The sequence below is a fragment of the Notolepis coatsorum genome (assembly GCF_963971535.1).
Source record: "Notolepis coatsorum genome assembly, chromosome: 3".
In the NCBI taxonomy this organism is placed as follows: Eukaryota; Metazoa; Chordata; class Actinopteri; order Aulopiformes; family Paralepididae; genus Notolepis; species Notolepis coatsorum.
In genome coordinates, this window is record NC_140167.1 from 81,307,852 (window position 1) to 81,328,561 (window position 20,710).

The 20,710-nt window shown below is 43.8% G+C and overlaps 1 protein-coding gene across 1 annotated transcript in view; it reads left to right on the forward strand.

Annotated features, from left to right (window-relative positions):
• The window catches only part of meltf (melanotransferrin), a 54,044-nt gene that overhangs the window by 1,989 nt on the left and 31,345 nt on the right, over positions 1 to 20,710 (forward strand). Inside the window, exons 2-4 of the mRNA XM_084311263.1 lie at positions 304 to 458; positions 10,459 to 10,558; positions 18,740 to 18,925. Of these exons, the coding sequence (XP_084167389.1) occupies positions 304 to 458; positions 10,459 to 10,558; positions 18,740 to 18,925 (441 nt within the window). The remainder of the gene's footprint in view (positions 1 to 303; positions 459 to 10,458; positions 10,559 to 18,739; positions 18,926 to 20,710) is intronic.

A 20,710-nucleotide genomic window follows, 5' to 3' on the forward strand; every position in this document is an offset into this window, starting at 1 on the left:
TCTCTCTGTATTTCTCTCTTGGTCTTGTCTCTCTCTCTGTATCACTTTATCTCTCTTTGCACCTCTCTCTCTGCCTCTCTCTCTCTTTCTCTCTCTCTATATTTCTGTGTATATCTCTCTCTCTCTCTCCCTCTCCCTCTCCCTCTCCCTCTCTCTCTCTCTCTCCTCTCTCTCTCTCTCTCTCTCTCTCTCTCTCTCTCTCTCTCTCTCTCTCTCTCTCTCTCTCTCTCTCTCTCTCTCTCTCTCTCTCTCTCTCTCTCTCTCTCTCTCTCTCTCTCTCTCTCTCTCTCTCTCTCTCTCTAGTCTCAGGTCAGAGCAGTATTAGATGGTGTACCATCTCACAGCCGGAGCAGTTGAAATGTGAGAGCATGTCTCGGGCCTTCTCTGCCGTGCCCATCCGTCCGTTTCTAGACTGTGTGAACGGAGCCAGTGTGGAGGGCTGTGTTCAGAAGCTAGAGGTGAGAATCAGACTGTGTGAACGGAGCCAGCGTGGAGGGCTGTGTTCAGAAGGTGAGAATCAGACTGTGTGAACGGAGCCAGCGTGGAGGGCTGTGTTCAGAAGGTGAGAATCAGACTGTGTGAACGGAGCCAGCGTGGAGGGCTGTGTTCAGAAGCTAGAGGTGAGAATCAGACTGTGTGAACGGAGCCAGCGTGGAGGGCTGTGTTCAGAAGCTAGAGGTGAGAATCAGACTGTGTGAACGGAGCCAGCGTGGAGGGCTGTGTTCAGAAGGTGAGAATCAGACTGTGTGAACGGAGCCAGCGTGGAGGGCTGTGTTCAGAGGCTAGAGGTGAGAACCAGACTGGCTTAATTTACTCAGAAAACGCTCTCATCACAAAACGTTTGGAATGTAGGGGCCGGCACTTTATACAAAAAATACATGGCAGAGTATCTTTGTTTGTAGCCGACAATAGTTCCCAGTGGCGGCTGGTGAAAAATGTAGCTGTGCCATATTCACTCAGTTTCAGTAACTACAATATAACCAGACCTGAGGCGGCTGGGTAGCGCAGCAGACATTGCGCTCGTCACCAACGCAAGAGACACCGGGATCGAATCCGGCTGTCGGCGTTGCCTCCGGCTTGGGCCGGTCGTCATACTAACTCAATTGGCAGAGTTAGCGGGTGGAAGTCGATGGGTGGTAATCTGGACGTTGTGGACAGCAACTCCTACAGGTCGGTTGGGGGACGCCTGCACAGCAGAGACAGGAAATGGCGGGGGTAGTGTGAGCCTCCCACACGTTACACCTCGCCAATGAGAGTCCGCGCTGGCAGGTGAAAAGATGTGACAGGCTGCCTCCTCGTGTACCGGAGGGGACACGTGATGCAAGGCTTCTATCCTCCCTACAACCGGCCAGTGGGGGGCATATGCGAGCAACGTTCAGGACAGGGGAGGGGAGAATTGGCACAGCAGCATTGGGATGGGAGGAAAATAGAAAAAGAGGAGACAAAGTGGATAAAAAAAAATATATAACCAGACCTGCAAACTGATAAGAGGTGAAAAAGGTGACATGTTTGTAAACCAAACCCCTGTAGGGGTGTGGGGGCATGAAGAAAATCGTTGTGATTTGAACATGTAAACGAAGCACTCAGAGAAGAAAATAAAGGGGAAATACAATATCTTATTATTATACATTTTCAACGACGACAACAACAACTATTAGCGTTAGTTATTTGGTTGAGGTGGTTCCGGAGGTGACGTTGAGTTTTATTAGTGTGAAGTTCTGTGAACATATACATTTTATCCAGTGCACATTTGGATAGTATTGTAATATTGTGATATCCCATGGATATATATAGCTTTTTTTTTTTTATACATTTCAACATTTGATTGCTGCATTCATTTTCATTTTCATTTCATTCATCACGTCAGTCCCCACTCCCTGACACACTGACTCTGCTTGGGGCGCTAAATTAATCGCCCTTTAGGCATCATATTTAATGACGATGATTGGCAAAATGTACGTTGCTAGGTGCATTTATTTTGCTATGTAATTTTTCAATTGGCTGCATTGAGCACTGTCTGGGGTGATGTTTCTAGCGCCCCAGAACAGAGAGGGGATGAACAGGAAGCACAAACAATGATTTATATTGTATATTACACGTTATTGTGCATTTTAAACACAAACATACTTAAAATGAGTTATTATTATTTATTTATTTTTAAAATATTATATTTTTAGCGGTCGAAATCTACTATTATAGAAAAATCCCAAACCACTTTCCACCAGGGGGCACGGCACCCTAGCGCCCTCTATGGACCTGACACCACTGGTAGGTCCTCAAAGTACCTACCAGTCAGATAGCTGCTGTAACGGTCAGAATGGTCAGAAAGGACCCAGAATGGCCACTGTAAAGGTCAGAATGGTCAGATAAGACTCAGAATGGCCACTGTAAAGGTCAGAATGGTCAGATAGAATTTAGAATGGATATATGCAAATATATGCAAAAACAAATGTACTGTCACTGAGTGTCTGGGTGAGTTGTGTCCAGCATGATTCTGCATCAATGTACTGTCACTCTCTGAGTGTCTGCCGTGCAACGGACGCGTGTCCAGCATGACCAGTGTTGTGCTATAGTTACTGAAAAATAGTAACTAGTAGTTACCATTACTAGTTACTTCATTTCAAAAGTAACACTTACACCAAAAAGTTATGCGTTACTGTGAAAAGTAACTTTTTAGTTACTTAAAAAACAAAAACAACATTATTTGAATTGCTCCCATTAATGCCCTTACAGATTATTACAGTCAAAATCTGTTAATCAGTTGCGGTCAGGTGGCGTAGCGGAGATTGTGCTCGTCAGCATTGCCGGAGAGTCAGCATTGCCTTGGCTCGGGCTGATCGCTATACTAACTCGTTTGGCTGAGTTAGGGGGAGGGGAGCCGTGGGTGGGTCCTGGGCGGCCTTGTGGACAGCGATCCCTACAGTTCGGTCGGGGCGCCTGCTCAGCAAGGGTAGGATCTGGAGAGAGGTAGTGCGACCTTCCACACGTTACACTCTCTCCCGGTGAGAATCTGCGCGGCCAGGCTGGCTGCACATGCGTCGGAGGAAAGCATGTGACAGTCTCCGGCCTCTCAGACCAACAGTAGGGGAAAGTGCGCAACAACCAGGAAGGGGGTTGGGAATTGGCATAACAACTAACAGTGGGATGGGAGAAAAATCGGAAAAAGAAGGAGGGGGAAAAGATTTAAAAAAAATAAAAAATAAACTTGACAGTTTCCATTAATTTGCATTCACATCACTGAACTCTGCTAAGCAATGTGGTCTCTATACAAACACAAACCTGACACAAACACAAAGATATGTTTTAAATGCCAATTTATTTCATTCAGGCCAGAAGTATTGCTCATAGTCATGCTCATTGTCATAGTTGGGTCTAGTCTGCCATATATCCTAACAATAGCTGTCAGCCTGGCTTTGCTTAGTTAGCTCAAAACTAACACCCAAGGCACACATAACATTAACAACATAGTGTAGTAGCCCAACCAAAACGTTTTTTTCCCAACGAATTCTGAAATACATAACACAAAACAAGCTGAATATATTATTCAGAATCAAAAAGCAAACATTAAAGTGGCTTCAGCACCATAACTACTGTTGTGTTTAGCACATTAAAATGCCCCTTCATATCTCAAGTATGAAATCTAGCAAGCAATGTACAACATAAACACAAAGGAAATGATCTTATTTTCCTCAAGGCATTCTGAAATAAATAACTGAATAAATAAATAAATAAATAAATAAATGAATACAATCTGAATATATTATTCAGAATCAAAGTGCAAAAATGTAAGTGGTTTCAGCACCATATTCGTATGAGGCAACTGCTGTTGTGTGTATATGGTCCATAAAAATAAGTAAGTATAAAAAAAGTCACAGTATTTTTCCTTTAATTCAAGTATGAAGACGAGCAAGCAATGCACTTTTACATAAAATAAGTGTTCTGAAATATAACATAAATGTAAGTGCTGTGGTGTCACTGTGGCTACTAAACTAAGCCACGTTTTATGTTGCACAGATAACAAATGTGGGCCTACTTAATCAAAACAAAAAAATAAGTGCTTACTGGCAAAGACCTGAATGAATGTTTGAGTGGAGGTTTAGCCTTCGAACCAGTGGTTGTACCTCATAAGGAGCAGCTTCTCAAACCTTTGGTCAGACAGCTTGTTCCTCTTTGGAGACAGTACCAGACTCCCCAGGCTGAAGAGTCTCTCAACTGGTGCACTGGACGGAGTAGCTGCATTTTTCTTCAGACACATTTCCTTTATTATGGGAAACTGTTTGAGAATCTCCATCCCTGTTTCAAGTAGCTGTTTTCAAGTAGGCTGTTTTCAAGTAGGCCATTACCTCAGTCTCCACAGTGCTGAAGGTGTCATCATTGTCTTCAAAGCAAAAAAAAAAATAAAAATCCTTCTCTTTGGAGGAGCCTGCTTCATTATGGCAAAGTATTCCTTCAGAAACTGAAGTTCCCTTTCGCTAATACATTTTAGCTGTAAACTATCAGAGATGGCACTCAAGTCAGTCATAGGCATTTCAACAATTCTTGCCACAGCATCATAAAAGGAATTCCATCTTGTAGTGCATGGCACCAGCAGCTTTTTGGCCACCACTTCGCCCACTATCTCTGAAGCCACTGTCGACCTGCTAGCCTTATTCCACAGTGCTGTGCACTTAGCGGCAGCGCTTCTGTAGATTCCCTTAGTCCCAGGATTTGAAAGGAGCCACTTGTCCACATCAGAGCATGAAATTAAGTTCAGTGTGTGAGATGCACATCTCTGGTGTGGAGGTAAAACAAGCCCTTCCTCTGCGGCGGTGTTAAGCACGCCTGCAACATCAGTGAAGATAACCTCTTCATCAGCTTCATCATCATCGTCAGAGAGCGATTCCGCTTGATACATTTGAAAGGCGTAACCGTGGCTGTAACTTTTGTTGACACTCCATACAAAGAGTGAATATGGTCAATCTCACCAGCAATGACATTGTACGTGTGCCTACCCTTTATCCTTTTACAGGCCAATGCAGCTTTCTGGCGTTGTAAAGTAGTGGGGTTTATCCAGTGAGATGTTATCACAAGGAAGCTTTTGTTGTGGACGGACCTAATGTCTGCGGTGGTCAAGATGTAGTCCAGCCCCTCAAACCTTTTCTTTAACTCATTTTCCATTTTTGTATATTCTCTCTCCAAGTAGTTGGAAAAAGTTTTCCGTCCCATTTTCCGTGTGCTGCCTGGACATGGTATCATGCTAACTAGATGCCTGAAAGCGTCTGACTCCACTGTAGAAATAGGCTGCATGTTTTCTACAATATACTGTGCAATTGCTTGATCAAGTTTTCCCTGGCTAGCAGTCCCTCGGTTAAAATCCAACCACTGTTGCTTGGATGGAGTGGCTTCGGATGAGTCAGAGTCTTTAATGTTAGACTCAGCTACTAGCTTCATTGAAGCATGTTGTTTCTCCATGTTATGGTTTGTAACCGACCCCAATCGCACAACACAAGACAGGTATGAGAGTAAGCCAAGAACTGGGCATTTATTGAAAACACACAGAAACCGGCACTGTCCCTTTAAGGGAGAACACAAATTACTGGATAACAAGAAGGGGAAAGGTACAGTGCCTTTAAGAGGCGAGCTGGCTAAGGGGAAGGCTAAGGGAAGGCTAACGGAAACAGGGCCGGGGCAAGGGACAAGGCAGGAAAAGGGAGGACTAGGAGGACTGGACAGGGAGGACTAGGAGGACTAGAGAGGGGAGAACAGGGACAGAGGCCCGCGGAGGCGGGCTGGGGACAGGGAGGACTAGGAGGACTAGAGAAAAACAGGGTAAGGCCTTGGAACAGGGCGAGGGCTGGAGCTGCATACTGGGACAGAGAAAACAGGGTAAGGCCTTGGAACACAAGCATTAATGAATGTTGCTGCTCTGCAGCTTCTCCCGGGATGGTTCGTCTGAGGAAGCAGACGGTGGACGTCAGAACCGCTCTGCAGATCTCTCTCGGCAGAACTCCGAGGGTGGTAAACGGGACCGAGAGGGAGAAAGGGAGCGGGTTAGCTCAGAGTTCAGTTGGGAACAGAGCAGGTGACAGGAGAGGTGACTTGTCCCAAAAACAGAGTAATCCAAGTGACAGAATCTTCGGTGTATATATACACTGTGAGTGAAGTCCCAAAATACAAATCCAAGTGAATAATATCTTCGGTGAGTATACACACAGTGAGCGATGTTTAAGGCCAAAGATTACCCCAAAGAACTATCCAAAAAGCTGACGCTGGGTGAGTGACAGTCTGACAAAAAGCAGGATATCTTCAGTGTCATTACACACACGAAAAACGAATAGGATCAAAGACAGTCATAAAAACTCACCCAGGCGCTGTGCGTAAAGAGAGTTGGATCAAAACGGGGCGAGCGCGTCGCCACGGGGAAATGGGTTGTCCAAGCGGAGGTCTGAGTGGTGCGCGACTGCTTGGAGTACGCGCCGGTACGAAGGGCGCATCTGGCGCGGAGGTCTGAGTGGTGCGCGACTGCTTGGAGTGCGCGCCGGTACGGAGGGCGCATCTGGCGCGGAGGTCTGAGGGGTGCGCGTCTGCTTGGAGTACGCGCCGGTACGGAGGACGCATCTGGAGTGCGTCTGAATGCGCGTCTGGGGTGAAGAGCGCGTCTGCGCGGAAGAGCGCGTCTGCGCGGAAGAGCGCGCCGGCTCGGAGAGACGCATCCTCCCGTAGAGTATTAGGAAGCGATGCGCGTCTGGAGTGAAGAGCGCGTCTGCTGCGCGGAGGTCTGGATGCGCGTCTGGGCGTCTGCTGCGCGGAGGTCTGGATGCGCGTCAGGACGTCTGCTGCGCGGAGGTCTGAAGTGGAACACTGGGATACCTCCCGTGGAAGTCTAGAGAGCGCAGTCCAGTGTCTCCCTCAGGCAACGGCGACAGGAGGCGAAGGCTGGAGCGCATCTCACGCCGGAGATGAAAACAGCATAAACAGACAGAGGACCTCCCGAAGGAGTCTTGGTGATAGAGAATATGATACGGAATGATACGGCACGACCCGACAAGGGACAGAGGGGAAGAGCGAGGTACTTAAAGCCCACAGGGGAACTAATTAGAATAAACATCAGGTGCGTGAAGGTAATTGATACTTGAACTAAAAGTGTGTGTTCGGCACCAGACCAATCAAACACATAATGACAGGTAGTCCAAGGGTGTGGCTGCTGAAGAGAAAACGAACGCGAGGGTGGGGGCTAGTGAGGTGAGGAGAATGCAATTGATTAACAGTAGGCTTAAAGGAACAGAGCGAGTAGGTGAGCAACAGGCTTAAAGGAACAGAGCGAGTAGGTGAGCAGCGGACAAAACCTCACACTCCAGGTGCTTCAACAGATTTGAATTGCTGTTTTGGGCAGCAGATAGGATCTTTGAGCCAAGACACAATTTACATTTAACTAAAACGTTCTTTTATTTGTGCTCGACAAAAGAGAAATAGTGAGAATATCTCCAATCTACATAAAAATAATGCAGTAACGAACCATTTAGTAATGGTAATTGAGTTACTGAATTGAAACCTCCAGTCACCCTTGTCGCAATTCTGGTCAAATAGCCTTTTTTTCACACGTGTTTGTGGATAGCGTTGGCTAGATTTGATGTATATGCAAATAAAGTAGCTCAGTATCACATCTTGGACTCACATTACAATAATCCATGTTTTTTATTTTTTTCAAAAATCACTATTAACACAATGATCGCCAGATGGCACTGTGGGTGTATGGCCGTTTGTGCCAGCGCTTTGTTCAATGGAATAATGCCAGTGTTTGCAACTGCCAAAAATATATTGAATATTATAGCTATGGATCTAATAACATTGTCGATTGTCAGTGAGTTTCTTCCGGTCAACATGCAAAAAACAGATAATTTTTTCATCCGTACATTTCCGTTTAATACCATGGTGAATATGAGTATAGTTTGAGTGATTCTGAGTAATCCCAGGAAAAGACGCGGAAAGAATTATCGGATCAACGCAAGATCGATAACATATAGTCCTTACCTTGTCTATGATGTACTGCAAAAAGAATAATCGAATTATCTGATCGCCATTCCAAATACCGTGTATCCAGCGTTATCCAGCATTGCATATGAAAGGGGGGGGGGGGGGGCCTAGTCGATGCATCGATATAAGCCGGAGTCTTGCCGGAGTATTTAGATCCCGCCTGCACGGCTCAGCTCGGCCGAGAAAAGAAACCACATGATGATGATGATGAATAGTTTATTTTTGGTCTTTGTTTACAGATAAATCAAAAACACACATGTGTGGACTTTCAAAAGGAAAAGAAAATATCACAAATGTACATATTCAAAGTAAGCTCACACACAAAATCCAAACTCAATGACCGAAAAAAGGAATAGGCTGAAGCACATGCTTATTTTTGCCTATCCTTTACAATTCTTCAAAACTAAATATACTTTAATATAAGAAAGAAAGACTAAAAATATGCTGCAAGATATAATTATTTTCTTTAAGAGAACATCGTTTCAAATGGGGTGCAATAGCGGCCGCAAGGCGTTAGGCGCCGGTATCGGACCGCTGCGGTCTCAGACAGAGTGTCACCCAGTCCTACAGCACAGGATGAATAATGAATGGAAATAGCGAATAAAAGAAAAACAGATCCAATAACGAGTTTACTCTTTGTTGGCAGAATTCGATTGGCGGACTATAACAAGTTAACTCGTTTTTGGTGCAGAAACGGTTAAGCGAGTGGAACATAAGTAACCTTTCACCCTAGTCGCAGAAATGGACAGGTTAGGGTTAGGGTTAGGGTTAGGGTTAGGGTTAGGAAGTTAGGGTTAGGGTTAGGGTAACCCTAACCCTAACCCCCTAACCCTAACCCTCAGTCAGACCAGTATAAATAACATCAGACCAGTGTAAATAATATCAGACCAGTATAAATATAAATAACATCAGACCAGTATAAATATAAATAACATCAGACCAGTATAAATATAAATAACATCAGACCAGTATAAATATAAACAACATCAGACCAGTATAAATATAAATAACATCAGACCAGTATAAATATAAATAACATCAGACCAGTATAAATAACATCAGACCAGTATAAATATAAATAACATCAGACCAGTATAAATAACATCAGACCAGTATAAATATAAATAACATCAGACCAGTATAAATAACATCAGACCAGTATAAATAACATCAGACCAGTATAAATATAAATAACATCAGACCAGTATAAATAACATCAGACCAGTATAAATATAAATAACATCAGACCAGTATAAATAACATCAGACCAGTATAAATAACATCAGACCAGTGTAAATAACACCAGCAGGGAGGAGAGGAGGGGAGAGGAGGGGAGAGGATGAGAGGAGGAAATTATTAGAGGAGGAGGGGAGGAGGGGAGGAGAGGAGGAGGGGAGGAGAGGAGGAGGCAAACAACTAAACAAAGTCCCTGGTTTCTCTGTCAGTCAATAGTTGATTATTTACATGTCCTCAGTCCTTCAGTTCCTTGTTGCCATGCCAACACCCTGTGACAATATTAGCTAAGGCTGTGCCTATTGGATGGATTCGTGTTTTTGCTTCTCTCACCAAAAAAAAGTTGCATTCAAAACAACTGGGAAGAGTATGAGCTGAGGAGAGTACAGTGACGAGAGAGGTAGAACACAGACCGAGTGGCGTGGAAGACATCAAACAGAGATGGTAAAAGTCTAATGACAACACACAATAACTAGTGTATAGTCACGTAACCGAGTGGATTTGAACCTGGGACCATAGGATCCACCCTAGTATTGGAAAAAGGTCATATAATGTAGGAGTAGTATAGGAAAATTTACCATAAGAGTAGTAGTATATGAAAATGTCCTATGAGAGTAGTAGTATAGGAAAATGTCATATAATAGTAGTAGTAGTAGTAGTAGTAGTAGTAGTAGTAGTAGTAGTAGTAGTAGTAGTAGTAGTAGTAGTAGTAGTAGTAGTAGTATATGAAAAGTTCCTATAAGAATAGTAGTATAGGAAAAGGTACTATAAGAGTAGTAGTATAGGAATAGTAGTAGTATAGGGAAATGTCATATACGAGTAGTACTATAGGAAAAGGTAATAGAAGAGTACTATAGGAAAAGGTAATATAAGAGTAGTGGTATAGGAAAAGTTCAAAAGAGTAGTAGTATAGGAAAGGGTCCTATAAGAGTAGTAGTAGTATAGGAAAATGTTCTATAAGAGTAGTAGTATAGGAAAATGTTCTATAAGAGTAGTAGTAACGTTAGTAGTAGTAGTAGTAGTAGTAGTAGTAGTAGTAGTAGTAGTAGTAGTAGTAGTAGTAGTATAAGAATGTGTTCTATAAGAGTAGTAGTAGTAGTATAGGAAAGGGTCTTGTGAGAGCAGTATGGTCTTTGTGTGTGGATGCACTCATCTTCTATCCATGTAAAACATTTTTAACATTGTTCTGTTCTGTGTTCTGTGTTCTTCCAGAGAAAGGAAGTAGATGCTTTGTCCATGCTGGCTAGAGACATCTACAAACTGGGAAAGACGGCTACCTTTAAGATGGCTGGTGGGGAGACCAACATTGACAGTAAGACTACAACCAATAAATAAAGAGTCACTCTATCACTTGATAGAACATAATCAGGCGACAGTGGCACAGGACATAGAAGGTTCCCAGTTTGATTCTGGCTCCTCCCAGCAGCACGTCGAAGTGTCCTTGAGCAAGACACTTAACCCCTAACTGCTGCTGATGTGCAGGTTGGCACCTTGCATGGTTGCCTCCGCTATCAGTGTGTGAATATATGAGTGAATGGGTGAATGTGAGGAAGAAGTTGTTAAGCACTTTGGATAAAAGAGTTATATAAATGCAGTCCGTTTATAAACATTCATGCCTATCTACCGTAAATCTCCTATTAATAGCCCAGGCTTTATTTGCTTCAATCACTGAACTCACCCAGTCTTTATATGGGACAGGCGTGTAATTCCTTTTGCACAAAAATCCTGCTCAGCTAAGATAAAATAAAATAAAACAAATTAAGAACTGGGTATTCATCCACTAATCCTATGGGTTATTTAACCATTAACCCTTCACTGCACCAGATCCCCAGTGGTGCTCAGAACAAGATTTCTGATAAGACTCCATTAATGGGGCTAACAGTGGCTCAGGAGGTAGAGTAATCTGGTCATTTGAAGGTTCCCGGTTCGATTCCGGCTCAGCGTCCTTGAGCAAGACACTTAACTTAACCCCCAACTGCTCCTGATGAGCAATGTTGGCACCTTGAAAGGACATTCACAGAAAGGTAAAGAAACAAACTACGTTCTATTTTATGGCAATAACGTTCAGGTTTGTTCTACCAGTGAGATATTATCACGTTTTCATACATTTTCACGTTAGAAATCAGAAGTTTGACAGCGGCTGGCGTGAGTTAGGAAGTGTAGTTTTATGAAATTCGAAAGCCCATCGAAAGCCCTGGGTCTCCTTCTCTATTAGGACTACAAACAAAAGTGCGGCATCACTTCCCCTTGTCAATATCCGCCGGTGTCTGATGGAATGCACGGAGAATTTCACTTAAATTACTTAAAATCATTGGTAAACAAACGTAGTGCTGAAAATATACACTTTGACTGCTGTTTTTATAGGGTTAGGGCCTTTACTCTTGGCAATATTTGAAAAAAAAATACATTAATTAGTATGGACTGTAGGGCTGCAACTAACGATTATTTTGGTAGTCGACTAATCTGTAGATTATTTTTTTTGATTAGTCGACTAATCTAACGATTATTTCTGTCACACCCTCCATCTCTGCTTCCTGTGGGCGCGGCTCCTTTTCCGGGCTCTTAGCAGACTTCTTAGCTTAACATAACAGACCGACAGTAAGTTTGGGGGAACTAATGGGATAACTGGGGTTGCAATAAAAGTGCAACTAGGGCTAAAAACACAATGAAATAAAATAATAATAATAATAATAATAATAATAATAATAATAATAATAATAATAATAATAATAATAATAATAATAATAATAATAATAATAATAATAATAATAATAATAATAATAATAATAATAATAATAATAATAATAATAATAATAATAATAATAATAATAATAATAATAATAATAATAATAATAATAATAATAATAATAATAATAATAATAATAATAATAATAATAATAATAATAATAATAATAAATAATATATCCTTCTTAGCAGACTTCTTAGCTTAACATCCCAGGGAACTAATGGGATAACTGGGGATGTTGTTTGCTCCTGACAAGAGTCTCAAAGTCTGGGGTGATGGTAGACAAAGCAACTCTGAGGTCATGCTCAATGTCCAATATGTTCCTCTGCTTTGTCTTCAGCTGGACCAGAGCTGAGAAGCCACTTTCACAAAGATAGGTAGTGAAATCTTTTTTTTTTTTAGATTTTTTTTTAATCGGCAGACCGCAAATGACATCACGTCATAAATCAATCTCTCCATAATGTATGACATAAAGTAGCGTTTCTCCCCCCAAATGTATCCAAGAGTAAAGACCCAAACCATGTCACAACAGCAGTCATAGTGTATATTTTCAGCAATTATGTTTGTTTACCAATAGGTTAAAGTGTTATTAGTGAGGTTTTAGTTTATGGAACGTCTTAATCATTTATCAAATATCCACCATTTTGAATTAGCGGCTCGTCGCCAGTTGTAGTCATTTGAGGAGAGGGCATCCAGAGCTCTCAATGAGCGTTGAAACTACCTTTCCCAGCTGATTCCAGCTTCCAAATAATATTTCAAATAGCATGTGTCCGGATGGCAGAATTCAGTACTGTATCTACAAAACCTTCTGTTTAATCATCGTCCCTTTATTCAATTGCTTAGAATTTTTGTACACGTGATCTCAAGAAGGTGCTGAATGAGCTCAGCAGTTTTTCATGTCTGGTCATTCTTTGCATGGTGTTATTCACTGTCAAAGATACAAAGAAAAATCAAAGCCTAGTAACAGACACAATATTTCTGACACTGAGAATACATTCCCTGAGATCCATAGATGTTTCTATGTAGCACCCTGAATATTCTACTATTATTCAGAAGTGCTGACTTGCCTTTTATCTCCCCTTTGTGCACAAAGACATGTTAATCAGTTTCCCTTGATATTCTCCTTGAACAATGACGCGAGTTTCTCCTTCTCTCACCGGCTGGAATATGGATTATAAACACTAAACTGAATCATATTAAATTCACCCAGTTCTTCCTGTGGGGCTAGTTGGCGGTGCCAGCAGGGGGCGGTGGTGGCAAGGCGGAGCGCAGGAGGGAGGCGCCCAGGAGAAGCAAGTCAACTGAAACGGAAGTGGAGAGAACCAGCCTCTTCGACGTTGGACGTGAACCTGAATGGTCGTGCTGTTGTAGAGCCCCGTGGTGGAACACGCGGGTGAACGTATTGGACTTGAGTATATTTCGGGTTATAGTAGAAATATAAGCGTAGTAGCGTGTTGAATATCCCCACGGAATATCCCTAGTGATACAGCGAGTTATCCTAGAACAGGGATGAATGAATGAATGAAAACTTTATTTAACAGATTGCAGAATGGGTACAATACAGTACGGCTCAATACATACAATTGTTAAGGGGATGCAGACCTGAGAAAGACGTTTGTCTTGTTTCCATCAGGGTCCCCCATTTTCAATTCATATAGACATTTATGACATACACAACATACATGACATTTATGGCATAGGGACATATAGGTATTTAGTACTGATACATTTGTGACATAGGCGGTATTCAAATATACAGTACTGTTACCCCTAGATCCTGACAGAGTATATACATATGATGGGGAGGGGACTGTACATTAGGAGGGGGTGGGTGGGTGGGAGGGAAATATACATACGGCGGGGAGGGAATATATACATGCGGTGGGGAGGAGACTGTCTATTAGGAGGTGGTGGGGGTTTTGGGCATTTACGGTGGCCAGTTTCGAATTGCAGCCTCCCGTAGGTGCTCTTTAAGAGCGGTTTTGAATGTGGGCAGGGATTCACATTCCTTTACAGCTTTGGGTAGGGCGTTCCACATTGTTGTGGCATAATTGCGAAACGTGTTTAGTCCCTTGTTTGAGCCGAATCTGGGTTTCACATGATTTGTTGAGCTTCCTCTGGTGTAGTGGTTGTGGTATTCACTGACCTTTGGGAAGTATTTTGACATGTACATGGGCACCCCGGTCGTATAGTGTATCTTGTAGACCAGGCCCATTGCAAGTTGCTGTACTCTGTCGTCTACTCTAAGCCATCCTAGGTTGGCAAAGTGGGCAGGGGTGAGGTGGGTTCTGGGGTTCAGGTCAAGCAGTAGTCTGACCAGTTTGTTTTGTGATGTTTGTAATTTTGTTTTAAGCGCCTTTGAGGTGCTTTGGTACCATGAGGTGCACGCATAGTCATAGTACCCTTGAATGAGTGCTCCTGCCAGAGTCTTCAGGGTATTCTTGTTTACCAGAGAGGAGATCCGGTACAAGAATCTAGTTCGTTGGTTGACTTTTTTTATTACATTGGATGCCATTTTGTCACAGGAAAGATTTGCCTCTAGGATGGAACCCAGGTAGGTAATTTCGTCTTTCCTTGTGACAATATTGTCACCCACTGTAACTGAGAATCCGTCGGTCTTGCTGAGTTTGTTATTTGAACCGAAGAGAATGGACTCTGTTTTGCCCATGTGTAATGATAGTTTGTTATCAGCGAGCCATATGCAGATTTTGCCTAGTTCCGTGCTGAGGGTTTTTTCAACCTGCAATTTGTTCTTGTCAGAGACCAGCAGGGCTGAGTCGTCCGCAAACAGGAACAAATTGCAGTCACAGGCTGACGACATGTCATTTGCATAAATTAGGAAGAGTAGCGGTCCTAGTATGCTTCCTTGTGGAACACCACAGCTCACTGTGAGGGGGGGGGATAGAGTACCGTTTACCTCTACCATCTGTTCTCTCCCCTCTAGGTAGGATTGCATCCAGCTCACTGATAGGCTATCAAAACCAATTGCTTTTAGCTTGTCCATTAGAATGGAGTGATTGACAGTGTCGAAGGCCTTTTGTAGGTCCAGCATGACCATGCCGCAGTATTTGCCCGCGTCCACCTCTTGTTTGATGTGGTCGTTCAAATAGAGGAGGCATGTGTCAGTGGAGTGGGACGTTCTGAAGCCAGATTGGAATTCGTAGATTAGGTTTTTTTCCGCCAGGTACTTTTCGACCTGTTCGTAGACTATTTTCTCCATGACTTTCGAGATGGAGGTAAGAATAGAAACAGGGCGGTAGTTGCCTGGGTCTAATTTGCTGCCCTTTTTGTGTAGAGGGGTCACTCTCGCAATTTTGAAGTCCTTGGGGACGTGCCCTTGTCTTATAGAGAGGTTTATTATGTGTGTGATGACTGGGGTGATGGCGGCTGCTGCGTCTCTGAGGAATTTGGAGGGGATGTTGTCATGGCCAGTGGCCTTGTTAGGTTGGAGGGCGCTCAATTTTTTGAGTACCTCATCGGTTGTTACCATTTCAAGTTTGAAGTCGTCTTTGTGGACCCCTAGGTTTTTGTAGTATGCTACTATGTGTTCTACCCCATACTGCCCTGAGTGGGAGGGTAGTTTGTTTACCAGTGTTGTGGCTATGTTTGTGAAGAAGATGTTTAAGTAATTGGCTACATCCAGCTTGTCTGTGATGAGCGTGTTGTCCGTCTTTATGTTTATGTTTGAGAATCTGGTTTTAAGTTTTTTACTGCAGCCTAGTTGATTATTGAGTAATTTCCAAAGTTCGCAGGGTTTGTTTTTGTTTTCCTCAGTTTTGTCGTTGATGAAATTTCTTTTTGCGGTTCTGATCATGGTGTTTACGTCATTTCTTAGTCTGTTTCTTTGGATTTTTAGTTCAACCACGTGGGCTTGGAGTTCACTGTTTGAGCTTTTGGAAAGCTTTGTCTGACTTTTATGAAGTTCAGAGCATTTTTTGTCTCTGGTTTTCATAGCGGCCAGTATTTCAGTGTGCATCCATGCCTCAGCGCGATTTTTAACCCTGGTGGTTCTTATCGGTGCCATGTTGTTGAGTATTGTTGTGAATTTGGTTTTGAATCCAAGCCATGTTTCTTCAACCTGTGTACCACTGAGCTCATCTGACCAGTCCAAGCTCCCCAGTTCTAGGTTAAAGGCCTCTCTAGAGTAAGTTTTGAGGTCTCTAGATGTGACTGTTTTGTGACAGCCGGCCTTCTGTTTTAGCTTTTTGCGGGTACAGAAAATCATATAATGATCACTTAACCCGCATGCTATCACCCCTTTACTGGAGATCATGGACTTGTCAGAGGTCAAAATGAGGTCAATGGTGGTTTGTGTCGAATCGCATACCCTTGTGGGTTGGGTGATTAGCTGGCTGAAACCGTGCAGGTCAGAAAATCTACTGAAGGCCTTGAAGACGGGTGCTGATTTACGCAGCATATCCGTGTTCCAGTCCCCAATAAGAATTTTTTCTACCCCCTCCACCCCAGCTAAACACCCATCAAGTGTGTCATAAAAGCCACTCTGTTCTGGTGGTCTATAGATTGTGCCTACTAGTACTGGTTTCGCCCTGTCTAATAAGATTTCAATCCAAACAGTTTCAATTTCATCATGGTTAAGGTCAGTACGGTTGATGTATTTGGTATCCTTGTGTATATACACACAGACGCCACCTCCATACTGGTTCCTATCCCTCCTGACTATTGAGTAGTTTTCAATTTCAATCTCTGGATCCTGTACAGATGAGTCTAATTTTGTTTCTGTGAAACACAATATGTTAGCCTTACCGTTTAAAAACAACTGTTTGATTTCAGCCAGTTTAGGTCTCAGGCTATTTGTATTAAGATGAAATATGTGAAGGGGTCAGGAACCTTTTTGACTGGGAGAGCCATAAAAGCCAAATATTTCTAAATATATTTCATTGAGAGCCATATAGTATTTTTAACATATAATAAATTTAATATGTCTTACTTTTAATGCGACTTCTGGTGCTGCATGGTTTTGCTGATGGACTTGTAATCTGGTTCATACGTGGTGAGGTTGAGCTTCATGCAGGCGTTGAGGCTTCCATCAGTTAAACGTGAGCGTAGGTTGGTCTTAATGTTCCTCATATGCGAGAATGACTGCCCACATGCATATGTAGAGCCAAACATGGTCAATACGGCAATACTCACGCTGCATTGTGTGGTATGTCACAGGAAGCTCGTTCCAAGTTTTAAGAATCAGCTGGTCTTCAGGTTGAAGATTTTTCATTTCTGTCCACTTGTGTTCCCTCGCCAGCTCTGCTCGCTATATCTTCAGCTACAAATACTATTAGCTGTATCTTCAAAACTAATTTCTGTTTACTTTAAAATGACACAGTATTATTAAGAAATATCACAAGTATTAATTTTTTTTAATTTTTTTTTAATTTTTATTTCAACAAATTCTGGTGTCATATGCTGTCACCAGAAGAGCCATATATGGCTCGCAAGCCATAGGTTCCCGACCCCTGTCCTAGAAGAAAGCGGTATATCAAAGTGGCTAATGTTAACGTTATACATCTCCAGCGAGGTGCCCCCGGCAAGCGTTGCCTGAAGAGAACCTGGTGGTTAGAGGCACCGTGCGTTGCTGCATGTTCGGCTAGCAGGAGGGCTGTCTAGGACCCACAGAGTAGCTTTAGTTAAGGTAGCCTCCAGATTATAAAGCGCGTCAACTCAGCACCGGCCGTCAGCAGCCTGTCAGCGCCGGCAGTCAGCATCTTCTCAGCACCGGCAGACAGCAGCCTATCACGGGAGTTCGTCCCGTCCAGCAGAGGTCGCCATCACCCAGCACGCGCCTCCAGCCCGCTACAGCCCCTCTGCCTAACACAACTTGCTAGCTCCTGAGCGTAGAGAGTTCGACACCATCTTGCCATCCGGACTAGTGGTGGTGCGGCGAGGCCGCCATCTTGGTTGAGTACACTGGCACTTCGGTGACCAAGATCCTATCGCACAGTACACAGTGTGTCGCGGCATACGGGCGAAGCTAATGGTTGCTAACTACAGTTCATAGGGGTACCCCATAAACATTACATGCCGGCATTAGTTTTTGTTTGGTAACTTTTGGACTTTTGTTTGGTAAAGTGGGCCCACCTTTTTCATTTTCTTTGAGTGTGATAACGTGTATGTTCTTTAATATTACTTTCCCATCTACTTAACCATTTCCCTCTTGGAGGTAACCGAAATGTTACTATATAAGTAAAGCCTTAGAGAGACTGCTGACCGCCCCGGAAAGGCGAGGAAGACCAGAGTACCAGACCAGGTTGGTAAATCCCGGGCCCCATCCACTCCCACTGCCGGCCTCCAGTTTGACGCTCCAGGCCCAAAGACGAAGGTGCAGTCAGACGGAGCTCTACTGTGTCTCGCTACCCAGTGACTGTGCACACCCGTTCCCACGAAGCAGGGATAATCCACCCTGCTACACCTAGATACCAAGAACATGCAAATGGACCTTGTAGAAGTGGAGCAATCTTCCATTTACTTAGGTGTGTATATAGGGCTAGGGCTCAAGAGGTTAAACCCTAAACCCATAACCTCTGACCTTTAAACCTTGAAACCTAACCTTTAAACCCTGAGCAGCACAAAGAAGTGAGCAAAGACACTTAACCCCTAACTGGTCCCGATGAGCAGGTTGGCACCTCGCATGGTTGCCTCCGCTGTCGGTGTGTGAATGTGAGGCATGAAATGTAAAGCGCTTTGGATAAAATGCAGTCCATTTACCATATAACCTTTGACCCTTTCTTGCCACAGGTGAGGGCACCACCTACTATGCGGTCGCCGTGGTGAAGAAGAGTAACCCTGGCATCAACGTGAACACCCTGAAAGGCCAGAAAAGCTGCCACACCGGCCTGGGGAGGACTGCCGGCTGGCACATGCCCATAGGACACTTCATAGACCAGGGATTTATGTCTGTGATGGGCTGTGACATCCAGCAAGGTACACACACACACACACACACATACACACACACACACACACACACACACACACACACACACACACACACACACACACACACACACACACACACATACACACACATATACACACACACCTACACACACATACACACACACACACACATACATACACACACAGACATACATACACACACACACACAAAGAAACACATATACATACACAAATACACACACAAATACACACACACGAACAAACACATACATACACACACAAATACAAACAAACCAACAAACACATATGCATACACACACAAACAAACAAATACATATACATACACACATACACACATACATACATATACATACACTTGCTGCTTGTGGTTGTCCATCAAAGTCTGATGATGACGTCCACTTCTAACAAGTAGTCCTTTGATGGCTGTGTAGTCCTATCCTGGATCCACAAGTCCTATTGCAGGTAGGACATGTAAAGGTTGTGGTAGTGGTAACAGGACCTGCAGGTGTATTCCTCCTGAGTCTCCTCTCCTGTCTCCTGGCTGTCCTTTCTTCCTCCATCATACGGGTCCTATCCAGGCATTGCCGACATCAGGTGTTACAGTCAGCAGCAGCATCCGCCAGGGGCTCAGGTCCGATTCTGCACTTCTTTAACGCGGTCTTCAGCTGGTCTTTATAGCGCTTCTTCTTCCCTCCAGCAGAGCGTCGTCCATGATGTAGTTGGCCATATAGCACTCTGCGAGGCAGCCGGTTTGAGGGCATCCTTACTACATGGCCCAGCCATCATAGCTGGTGATGGTTGCCTCAATACTCCTACAGTTGGTCTTTGAGAGTACTTCAGTATGAGGCACGCGATCATGCCAGATATTTCCCAGGATGCGCTGAAAGCAGTGTATGTGGAATTGCTCTAGGGCCCTGATGTGGCGGCTGTATGTTACCCAGGATTCACAACTGTAGAGGAGGGTAGTGATGCAGACGGCTTGATAGACAGAGATCTTCGTACGGAAATTAAGATTTTTGTTCTGAAAGACCCGACGCCGGAGTCTCCCAAAGGCAGCTGATGCCTGCTTGATCCTGTTCTGGACCTCACTGTCAATGCTGTTGTCTTCAGAGAGAATGCTCCCCAGGTATTTGAACGATGGAACAACAGACAGTTGTTCTCCAGTAACAGTGCAGATAGGTGGTATAGATGGGATGTTGGCACTACATTGGCAATCTGTTTTGATGATGTTGACGGTCAGTCCCATCCTGCTGTACGCTCTCACCGCAGCATTAAGAACAGACTGGAGGTCAGTCCCATCCTGCTGTACGCTCTCACCGCAGCATTAAGAACAGACTGGAGGTCTTGTGGGCTATGAGATACAAAAGCACAATCGTCTGCATACTGTAGTTCAAGGACTCTCTCCCTTTGCAGTTTGCTGGTTGCCTGGAGCCTCCTTATGTTAAAGAGGTTGCCATCTAGATGAAAGTCCACTGCCACACGGCTGCTGTCCTCAATCTCCTTGTGGAGAAGTTGGGTGACACATAGCAGGACAATGTTAAAAAGTACTGGTGCTAGTACACACCCCTGCCTAACTCCTGTATGTACAGGGAATGGGGGAAGACTCTTGTCCTCCTATAGTCACCCGAGCAGTCATTCCATCATGAAATTGGCGGAGGATGTTAACAAACTTGCTAGGGCAGCCAAACCTGAGAAGGACTTCCCACAACAGTTCTCTCTGGACAACGTTGAAAGCTTTGGAGAGATCAACAAGGGCCATGAACCGGTCCTGATGCTAATCTCTGCACT